At 37.1% G+C, this 12,097-nt stretch overlaps 1 protein-coding gene across 1 annotated transcript in view; it reads right to left on the bottom strand.

Annotated features, from left to right (window-relative positions):
- Nucleotides 1–12,097, bottom strand: part of LOC125240573 (coiled-coil domain-containing protein CG32809) — a 110,269-nt gene that overhangs the window by 85,872 nt on the left and 12,300 nt on the right. Inside the window, exons 4-6 of the mRNA XM_048148523.1 lie at nucleotides 8,318–8,463; nucleotides 7,793–7,900; nucleotides 4,280–4,451 (exon numbers count right to left, since the gene is read on the bottom strand). Of these exons, the coding sequence (XP_048004480.1) occupies nucleotides 4,280–4,451; nucleotides 7,793–7,900; nucleotides 8,318–8,463 (426 nt within the window). The remainder of the gene's footprint in view (nucleotides 1–4,279; nucleotides 4,452–7,792; nucleotides 7,901–8,317; nucleotides 8,464–12,097) is intronic.

Below are 12,097 nucleotides of genomic sequence, written 5' to 3'. Positions count from 1 at the left end.
AATGGCAAAGTGCGTGTTTGTCCGTCTTTCACGGCAAAGCGGAGCGACGAATTGTCGTAATTTTTTAAATGGAGATACTTGAAAGGATGGAGAGTGACATAGGCTACTTTTTGTCTCTTTCTAACGCGAGCGAAGCCACAGGCAAAACCTAGTTGATAATATGTATGTTGCTTGTAGGATTGGATTAGGCTGCGAAAGTACTAATTATCATGGACATCATGGTTCGGAAATTTCGGCAACGGCTAAACTACTCTCTGCTCTCTACTATGTAACGGCCCAGCCACGACATTGGTCTAAGCGCGACAGCGGTGAGCGGCAGCCATACGTGCGAATAAAAAGGCCCATCGCTGTGTCTCGCTACAATGTATGGCCGCCGCTCACCGTTGTCGCGCTTAGACCAATGTCGTGGCTGGGCCGTAAGTACTCTTGTAAAATGACTTAAATTAGCGCTGTTGTGAAAACGCCGTTTATTATTACTTTCTTGCTCACTTTCTGAATTAATTTATGATAACAAATAACGAAATGTGAGGAAACATATAGCTATCAGCCTATCACTAATACATCTATAAGTTTATATCCCTCTATCATTGAATTGAATAGCATTCATGCGGGCAATAATGTAGTCTATTAATTATCACTAAGTTACTTATTGGTATTTCGCGCAAGGGAATGTGAAGCCAATTATCCTCACTTCATAATCTCGCAGGCACTCAGGCAATGCTAACTCGATCATTTCATTAGCGCATAGCGTAAAAATGGTAAACAAAATAATAAGCTTCTCGCACCGTATATCATACAGTTGTCAGAGCAATACGACTATTAAGCTTAAGTGGAGAGAGTTGCATTTATTATGTTTTCCAATAAATCACACAATAGAAGGTTGCAAATATAACAGAATCAAGAAGTATATTTTTCATGAATTCCCGCTTAGACCCGAATTACAAGTAAAGCAAGTGCAGAAGTACATACGTTTTGTGGCCATTCATTATCTAAACTGAATATACTCGTGAACTCGTACTTACAATTATCACATTTACCAAACAAACATTAAGACGATACAGAAGGGGTTAATTCTCCATACAAACGCTCTCGACTATTTCCTCCCTGGTTTTTAAAGATAGATTGCTGACGCTTTCAACACAGATTATTATTATTTTGATCTGTATCGGACCGTTTTGATTTTTTTTTATTCTTATTTTGAAAGACGCTAGAGCCCATCAAACTTTTCCAAAAACGGCCTTATTGATTATGGCGTAAAAAAAGTTGTGGTATTCAAAATTGGTAACAATTAGCCAAAAAAACTAAACGGTCCGACACAGACAATTTCATTGTTATACAGGTTCTCAAATTTCGTTACGTTTGTTTAAGTTTGACTGAGGAAACAGTCGAGAGCGGATCCTCGATTTTGTAGATTTTTTCGCAATATCTTTTAACTGAGTTGTTCTGAATGTACAATTTTTTTTCGATAAATCTAGTTAATAACACTAATACATTTAACTATCATTCTTAAATTGAAAGGGAGGCTCCTTTCCATTTTAGCATTTTCGCTCCTGTAGCGTCTTAACGAAAAAAAAAAAATTGTGACTTAAAATTTATAATAAAAAGGGTTTGCAGATCAATAAAACACAGTACTTTCACACATAATGACACCAGGCAGGCAATTATGGTCGCGCGATAAATGATAAAACATCTGGCCGTCCCTATCGCACTTACTAATAGTGCGATAGGGACGGCCTGATATTTTATCGTCTATCGCGCGACCATGTTACCCGTGCTGATGTCATCACAAGCATATTTTGTACTAGAGAAAATATTTATGGAGTTGTTTCAGTTTTTATTTCTTTAAAACTAGGTGAAATCCAGAAAAGTCTATGCATACGACATGTTAGTCTCGAATTGTGATCAGGAAAACGTTAAAATTTCTTGGTTTTCTCGTGTTGTGCATTCCACAGATTAAAAATATTCATTAATTGACTGCACCATTACACGCTAAAAGGATTTTTCCATCTGCAGGGATTTTCAATTCATTTGCTTGATTTGAAACGCTTCTCGCAATAAGTGATTCGACAATCATAACGAAGTGCATCGGAAGATCTATGCAACGTAAATGAGAATTTACGTTCCATGTATACGTATAACTTTAGCGGGTTATGTAAATAAGTAAATATGTAATTATTGACAAGGTAAAGAGCTCCGTGGAATGGCAGAATGAATGTTTTTATTTAGTACAATTTATTTCCTACTAATTTATACGAAAGAACCTCAAGTACCTCACTCTATCTAAGTATCTTCATAATCTGATATGCCACTTAAACCGTTGTTGAATCGAGTTACATGAAATTTTATTAACTACGCCCTTTTAAATCCGGCCGGTATGGCCTAGCGCGTAGTGACCCTGCCTGCTAAGCCTCGGTCCTGTGTTCGAATCCCAGTCAGGGCAATTATTTGTGTGATGAGCACAGATATTTGTTCCCGAGTCATGGATGTTTTCTATGTATACATATAAGTACATATTTGTATATTATGTATATCGTAGTCTGAGTACCCACAACACAACCATCTTGAGCTTACCGTGGGGCTCAGGCAATCTGTCTAAGAATGTCCTATAATATTTATTTAAATCCGGGAAAAAATCTGACATTGGGTATCCAGTAAGTAAATCTACATTCACTCCAAACGAAATAACGATAAAATACGGTACTTAATTTTTCGTTTCAAATCAATGTAATAAAAAACTAACATAGGTCTAAAAGTTAGATATTCTCATGTTGTGTCATAGTGCCTTATTTGAAAATGTCTTTGTTGAATTTGTAAAAGAATGAGCGTAGCTGGGAAATTCCACGTGACGTGACAAACTTCATTGCATGTTTATTTACTTAATATGCACATTGTAGGACTCATGTTTGTCTAGATAAGCTCAGTTTTAGTCTTTACATTACAGATATTTGCGCCATAAAAAAAAACAATTAATTGGGCATTTTCAGAAATTGGGACCCAAAATCAGAGACAGTTGTAAAAAAAAAAAGTTAACACGCTGTTTTGTAACGACAATTAAGCATAAAACCTGTCTAAAAATCAGCTGTAAAATTGCATAGAGAAATTATGAATGAATTCATTGATAAATTCGCCATGCACTTTTGCAGCGGATAGTACATTATCCATACTAATATTATATAAATGTGTCCGTCTTTCACGGCAAAACGGAGCGACGAATTGTCGTGATTTTTTAAGTGGAAATAGTTGAAGGGATGGAGAGTGACATAGGCTACTTTCTGTCTCTTTCTAATGCGAGCGAAGCCGCGGGCAAACAGCTAGTAGCTTATAAATTATGTAATTAGACACAAAACCAATATTTTTATTGAAATTTCATGCTTAATTGTCGTTACAAAACTGACAGCGAGTTAACTTTTTGTTAAGACGATACGCTACAGGTCAATTCTCCATACAAACGCTTTCGACAATTTCTTCCCTGGTTTTTGAAGATAGAGCAATGATTTTATTATTAACACAGATTATTATTATTTTTATCTGTGTCGGACCGTTTTGATTTTTTTGCTATTTTTATTTTAAAAGACGCTAGAGCCAATCAAAAATTTCTAAAAACGGCCTTTTTCAATATGGCTCAAAGAAAGGTGTGATACTCAAGATCGGTAACAAGTAGCCAAAAAATCTAAACGGTCCGACACAGATTATTTCATTGTTATTCAGATTCTCAAATTTCGTTCCGTTTAAATAAGTTTTGAAGGAGGAAACAGTCGAGAGTGGAACCTCGATTTTAAAGATTTTTTCGCAATATCTTTTAACTAAGTTGTTCTTAATGGACATTTTGTTTTTAGATAAATCGAGTTAATAACACTAGTATATTTAACTGAAATTACCAAATTGAAAGGGGGACTCTTTCCATTTTAGCATTTTCGCTCCCGTATCGTCTTAACCACAGTATAATAAAGAGTACTATCGTACAGTATGGCCACTCCTGCTCCCCGCTGAAATCGCCGCCCACCCCCTCTCGGTTACCTGACAGTTACCGCCTGTCAAAAACGCGAACAGTCGACCTGTCATATGTCACTCATACAAGCATAGTACGCGTTCACCTACACGAGCTTAGACTGTGTGCTAGGAACGAGCCTCTTTCATATATTTGATCGCCAGTGTCCGAGATGTGGTCTTAACAATTGTCACGAATTTTGGGTCCCAATTTCTGAAAATTCCCTATTGTTAACTAACATTACTTACGTGTTACCCAGCTAATGATTACTTAAGTAGTGTACCAACTTACCCAGCGGGCGCTCCAACGTTTTGCTGGGTGTCCGCACGACAGGTAGCGAGGATCGCTGCTTGCCACCACGACGGAACCCCGTGGAGGCCGTCTCCACCTCCGACATGATACCCGGGTCGTCATCGAATAGCATGGCGCTGTTCGGCGGCGGGTAGCCTCGCGGCAATGGTGGCTGCACATAAATAGTACTTACTCAGCAAGTGATGATAACAGAACTAAAAGTCAGGTAAGTACTTGCTTATATTTAAGTACATATGAAACATGCAAGCTTTTGACACATACCTAAATTTCTGCACCTGGGGGCCGATAGGCAATTCACCGTTTTCAACCGGTATTTTAGTGACAGTGAGACTCAAAAATCGGCCCCCTGACACGTTTTAGCACCCTTCACGTTTAAGCTACGAAAATGTTTTGTTATTGTGGTCTGAATCTGCGGTTGTACTCTATAACTAATTTTACATTTTAAATTTACAAATAAATACCTATTTTAGCTTGGTATGAGTTTATCCGCTGGGTGTCAGATTTCATAAACAGAAAACTAAAATATAAAAAATAATATATGTAAGTATCAACATTTTCAGCCCGCGACATACCTACACGTGATTCTGTTTTTTGGCATAATATGTAGATAAATGCCAAATTAAATACAAAACGTTTTGATACGTATTTTGTGCTGCGTAGATGCATATTGCGTATTTATTAATCCTTTGGTATTTTCTGTAGTTGAGTCAAGTCCAGCTACTACATCCCGGAACGAAGTTACTTAATTTGCTTTTTATCACAACACACTTATTCGACCTTAATAGTATTTTATACAATCGTGATATAATACAAAGCTTTTCAGTCGAGTACCATGTTTACGCCACGAAGCTTGCTGAGTGGCCTAATAGTACGGTACGAGAGTGAAAAGCTTAATTATATCACTATTGTATACAATACTTTTTCTATGAGTCATCATCTTAATCATCAATGGACGAAAAATATCATCATTCAAGTTAAAATTAATGTTAATAGAGTCGTTCACCGTTGTATCAACATCGAATTACCTAGCAACCAATTGTTTGTAATAACTGTCTCTGATTGGTCGATAACGCGATAGATAAAAAAATGTGTTTCAGATGCAGAAAAAATTACCAGGGGCCCGTTTCTCGAAAGGTACAAGCCTTGTATTACAAGTGCGCGAACTGTCAAATCGTATGGGTTGTCATGGAAACACACTTGTAATACAAGGCTTGTACCTTTCGAGAAACGGGCCCCAGGTATCGCAAATTAGTATAGAACTTGTATGAAGCACTATTTTTGAAATTTTTTCAGTTAACTAAAGTGAAGTGTAATGAAATATTATACCTAGTTGACTAAGCGTCAAAGACTATCCAACACTGAAAAGTCAGCGCGTATAGTTTTAGTCTGTGGTGTCCTAATTGACAGATTAAAGTCGACGAGTAGAATGAAATATTAATGCAATAGAATTAGTTAGTAGTAAAATTAAAATATAAACAATAGATTCCAAGCCAGATAAGTACGTAGAAAGAGTGATTAAAAGTAAATATCACCAAAGACATATTATATATAACTCCGTATAGACGGATAGTCTAAGAATATTTGACATTTTAACACATATCAAGCTAAGAATATGGGCCAAATTGTGAAAACTGAGGTTCAAAAGTTTTAAGCCTGTGTCAAGAGACGGCAGTCTACGCACTGTGATTAGTTGATTACACATTTTACTTCGACAGTAACTCTCTATAATACTCGATCCTCTTTGGTATTACTAATGATAAGCAAAGTGAATTAAAGACAATGTAGATGTACAAAGGGAACACAGATGATAATGGATATAATAGTAATATTAATTGTTTGCATGGCGCCATCAGTCTTAAGAAACTGATGGCAGTGAATGAAATCAAGAGATGAGGCCTCTTATTTACATTTCGTCATGTTGAGTATATACATAGCTGGGCACCGTTAATCAAATAGTTAACTTCGTTAATCGCTAATCCGTTACTGAAAAAATTAACTTCGTTAATCGTTAAACCGATACATTTCGACAAATTTAACGTAAGTTAAAGTTAATCGTTAATCCGTTAACATGTGAAAAAAAATGAACTTTTCTTTAAATATTTAGTTGCATCAGTATCCTCTATAACGTATTATATTTCTGTAAAAGGCCGAAGTACAGCTAGCCTATTGAACTCTAGGCTGCACGTGGAAGGCAGTGATCGCCTGAGCTACTGCCAAAAGCTGTGTCAGGAGGGATGCTGGCGGTGACGGGACTGTTGTGGCACTTTGGGCGGTAGAGCCTAGGGAAGCGAATGTGGTCGTAAATAGGGCTCGAATTTGCTGCCCTATCACTACGACAGTCGCCATGGTAAAGCTTAGGATTCACCGAATCAAAGTTAGTAAAAGCAAATCCACGTGAAGAATACTTTTTTAGGTAATATTTCGGACTTTTAGCAATCGACATCGGTAAAACCTAGGATTTGCCGTACTTCGGGCTTTTATAGTAGCGTTCAGAACGTGTTTTTCGCAGCGTAGATGGCGCCTGTGCCCTACTAGATTAACGGTTAACGGACTCGTAGAAATTTAATGGAAGTTAACGAGTCCGTTAACATTTTTTCAAGTTAACTTAAAAGTTAATCCGTTAATCGAAATGTTAACTTCGTTAATTACCGATTAACGGATTAACGAGTAAATGCCCAGCTATGAGTATATATTATCTACTAATGAATGGCGTGAGTGACGAACTGTTGAAATACTGTTTGTTGGAAGAAAACATGATGCTTGTTGAAAAATACATATATAAAAAAATATATAATACCGAAATTGTACTACGTACCTGGTATATTGTAAGTATAGAAAGTCTAAGCACGAATTTGTGTTAAATTATTTAATTCTAAAACATAGCATTCGGGCAAAACTTTAAAGGCCTAGTAAAATATTAAAAATCGCGTAAATTTAATCTACTAGGTATTGTAAAGTAAATTAGTTAAAATGATTCTATGGGTAGATAGTTCCAGAAATAAGTAAATGAACATGAGAGTTTCCCGCGACTAATGATCCATAACAAAAGTCGGAACAAGAGGAACGGAAAAAGAAGAACGATGATAAGGATAAACAAACAGAGAAGCTTTATTGATAAAAATCTCAGTCGTGTAATATTTTGATTTCTTTGCGTTGGTCAACCGTCTGCGCCTTGAAATGAATTGTAGAGGCAAGTTTAAATACGACAACGTCGGCAGTGAGTTTTTTTAATATTATAAAATAGGTCATTATATGTATCATATATTATGTATTAGTTAAATACAATATCGGTATATACTTGTCAGTCCGAATAAAAATAACACTTAACGTCGATGTCGGGGTAATAATATCTACGTGTTGCAGGTTGTAAATAATGAGAACAAAAAATATGGAAAGCTGGGCATGTTAGACTGTTAATAAAACGACCAAAATGTTAATATTAGGTTAGTCAAATTTCCCAAAGCCAAGAGAATTTATTCTAATAAGGTCTACCTTTAGAGCCCTTGCGTCAACAATACGATTCTGCCTGTTATCACGACTTTTGTTGACCGTCGCGTATTCAGGCGCGTAAAGTGGGACCTGCCCAGCAGGCGTCCAGTGCTAAACATAATAATAGTTTTATTTTAAACACTGCCTCATAAATGTCATCATAGACCTAATTGATTATCTTTTTATTGACACTAATGACTCATTAGTCTCAATTTCATTAGTAGGTAATGAGATTCTGACACGATGCTGGTATGTCACACTAGTTCTTGAACTGGGTTTACCCGATTTCACTATATAATATATACCTATAAACGTACTTTTGTTTTAATTAATAAAGAACCTTACGAGGGATTTGAGGGTTAGTCCAACGGCTAAGTGCACAATAGATAACTTGAACAACGCTTCTTTTTTTTGTGCAACCGTGTTTTTCCTGAACTATACTAGCTTCGAATCTTTGGGTTTTCCTGGACAATATGTATATCTGATATAATATTATGAAATATATGAAGTGTAATTCAATATACGTACATCCATTTCGTGCGAATTAAGCTGCGAAGGGTGGTGCGGATGCACATAGAGGTGGTTCCCAGCGAGTGTGTGGCGGCGCGGGTCGTCCCGGCGAGACGAGCGCCCGCGCGCGGGGCCGCGGCTCGCTTCGCCGTCCGACAGACCGCCTGCAACACGCAATCAATATTGGCATCACAATATTATGCAGGAATATATTGCATACATCCATACCAATTCCGACACCAAATACACCATACGCCATATCGTCGGATATGACAGGGTAAAAAGTGTAATTTTTTTGAAGAAACACCAATTTCAGTTTCAATAAGTTATACAGTTTAAACTAATAAGGACATTTTCGCGAGAACAATCACCAAAAATATTTTTTCTAAGGTAGGAAAATTTTATGTTATTCCTATTCAGTCTCACGAGCCCTTTCGATCCAGGGGGCCGATTTTTGAGTCTCACGGCGTTCGAATTCAGAAAATTGTCACTGAAAATAATAGGCAATTCACCGTTTTCAACCGGTATTTTAGTGAAAGTGAGACTCAAAAATCGGCCCCCAGGACAAAAACCAAGAGACAAATAAATTGCCTCAAAATTTTCTATTATTTTGAATACTTTCCACTTTATAACCGCTGTACAGATTAAATTTGGAACGCTTTCTTTTACCTAGTAGGATCGAAAGGGCTGAGTAGGAAAAATATTAAATTTGCCTATTTTGAAAAAAAAAAGTTTTGAATTTTCGCAAAATAAATGTTATTCCATTTTTAAGTGTTACCACCAACCACTTAGCCCAGTGTTAGTGGGCTGTCATCTATCAAATTACATGTAAAATGGTGGGTTAACCCTCGGGTTGACAGTTGTTCATGTGTTCGTCATTAAGTGTCGTCAATTACATTACACATTTATTTCAGCTCCCTAGAATTAATATTATAGTCCAAAGTAAAATTATAAAAAATAGAGAACATGTCGTTGAGCATACGAGACTATCGTGTTATTATTTACTATAACTTCAAGCGCGGTTTATCTAAGCAAGAATGTTTTGATGAGATGTGTTCTGTTTTTGGTCCAGAAGCCCCATCTGTGAGGACTGTGGAACGATGGTACTTACAGTTCAAACGTGGGGATTTTGAGCTAGACGACGACCCGCGACCGGGAAGACCCGCAGAAATTCAAGTGCCAGAAAACATAGCTCGTGTGGAAAAAGCTATTAGAGAAGATCGCCGAATCACATATCGTCAGTTAGAAGAACTCTTAAATATTCCTGTATCCTCTTTGCACAACATTGTGACGAATCATTTAAGTGTAAAAAAACTTTGTACCCTGTGGGTACCCCACACCTTAAGTGAGCACCAAAAACTACATCGCGTACAATGGGCGCAAACTATGGTGAAACAATTTGACAATGGCCAATCCAAGAGTGTCAGTTCAATTATCACGGGTGACGAAACCTGGATTTATTATTACGACGTGCCAACTAAATCGCAAAGCAAAATATGGGTCTTCGAAGACGAAGAGCAACCAACACAAGTGCGGAAATCGAAGTCGGTGAAAAAAATAATGATGACTGTTTTTTTTAACAAGCAAGGATTAGTAAAATCAGTGATGCTTAGTGGACAGAAGACCGTCACAAGTCAATGGTATACTGAGATTTGTCTGCCTCAATTATTCGAAGAACTGAGAAATCGACGACCGAAGTCGGGACTTGCCTCGTGGTTTCTACACCACGACAATGCACCAGCTCATAGAGCTGGCGCTACTTCGCAATTTCTGAGGGCATCTGGCATTAAAGTACTGGAGCACCCTGCCTACAGTCCTGATCTTGCACCCTGTGACTTTGGGTTATTTCCATACGTGAAGAACCGCATGAAAGGGCGCAAGTTTTCTACGGACGAACAGTTGGTTGGTGCGTTTGAGGAAGAATTAGAATTAATTAATAAAGGAAAGTGGGAGGGTTGGATAAATGAGTGGTTTGTGCGTATGAATAAATGTATTAATTGTTGTGGGGCTTATTTTGAAAAAATATAAATATATATGATTACACGACAAGATTTATTGAACACCCTACGTAGTAATCATTAATGTTAACTCATGTAGGCACAGATATAGTGCGAAAAGCTTTTCCTTCGATTTCTACGGGAACGTACGAACCTGTCATGCTATTTCAGTCAGTCTCAGTACAAGACGTACTGACGCTGTCTGAACAAGCATGACAAATACAAACGTTTCCGGGAAAATACGAAGGAAAAGCTTTTAGCACTACATCTGTATCAAATATTTGTTTTATTGTGTTTATATTCGCAACTGTATTAAAAACATCGTTCATGGTACATACGTGCAAAATTGTTATTACGAGTATTTACACGTCTGTATAAGACAAATAAACTTTTAGTTTCGTGAAAAAAAAAATTAAATTTAGTCTCGGGGCTCATGAAAATGAAAGCTTTCCATACTCCTCATGTTTTGTTACCTAGTTGCCTTGCCAAAGCATTTAACATTCAATTTTTAATACTAATAATCTTGGGTACCAACTTGTTTTTTTGTATTTTAATTAAACAATCCATTTTTGAGTCGTTATGTGATTTAACAATATTTTAGTCTCACTTAAAATGCCATCCACGTTTTATATTAGAAATCTCTGTTTTTGTGTGCACGTACTTTGATGTTGATAAGAGTGCGAATGCGACAGTGTGCGCGTGATAAGAGCTGGTGCAGAGTGAATAGGGCAGAAGCGGCTGCCGGGGCCCTGCCCAGCCTCGCCCACCTCCAATGTACTTATGACACTTCTTTGACGTTCACTATTTCGAGTAACACCATCACAACATGTCAGTCGTACGTTTTTTGTCCAACAAGGACTTTCAAAAGAACACGCACATTTCCACATGTAGCACTAAACTAAATTCACGCATATAATTATTTTCATTTCTTCATGTTGATTAGAAGAACGTTACGAGCGAATACGGAATGAGTTCACTTCAATTAAATTTAATGTGTGAATTGCTTGATGTAGAATCCGAGAACTAGACGGCTAATGTATACACAGCATACTCGTTACGTTTTGAGAGAAGTACGAGTTACCTAAACATGAGACGCGACCGGGCGCGAACAGGTGCCGGGAGTGTATTGGAGAACAACTCCAATCGGTGCTGTAAACTTTATTTATAGTTTCTAACGCAACCCGTCTCATTCTGAAACTTCCGAAACTGGCACGCAAAAGCGAAACAGTAGATTTCTATTCGGGTGTAATTAATTTGACTAGAGCATCAACGGGTGATTCGGCGTACTCTGCGCAAACATCACAATGTTTATACTATTGAAATTTAAACTGGGTAAGTAATGTAGGTAAGTAATGCAGGTACTGCTCTGCAGAAAAATCATTGTAGTTGATTTGATTCTTGTTTAAATAAAAGAAAAACAAAAAAATATTCATATCCATATTTGGCACAGTAAACAAATTGGCACTCTACGAAAAGTTAGGTCGCTGAAGACAGGAAGGCGTGGTGCGCGCTCCATATGCACCTCTCTGGTGCCTTAGGACAACCGCAACAGCAACGACTGCTGAAAATACCCTTTTGATACTTCAAAAACGACTAGCAAAGTTGCATTTTATCCACATGTGCAAAGTAATTTGATAATTTCATTCAGATTTTAACTTGATGTCCAAAGCTGGTTAGGAGATTTGATGTTTAATTGATAATTTTAAATCATAAATGTTTAATAAATTGACGAACTTGATTTAATTAGTTTTTTATTACAGTTAATATTTTTCTAGGTGAGGTAAACATTGTTGGAGGTCAC

The sequence above is a fragment of the Leguminivora glycinivorella genome, chromosome Z (assembly GCF_023078275.1).
Source record: "Leguminivora glycinivorella isolate SPB_JAAS2020 chromosome Z, LegGlyc_1.1, whole genome shotgun sequence".
NCBI classification, from domain to species: Eukaryota; Metazoa; Arthropoda; class Insecta; order Lepidoptera; family Tortricidae; genus Leguminivora; species Leguminivora glycinivorella.
Note: the sequence above shows the minus strand (reverse complement) of the source record. Positions and strands in the feature narration are given on the sequence as shown.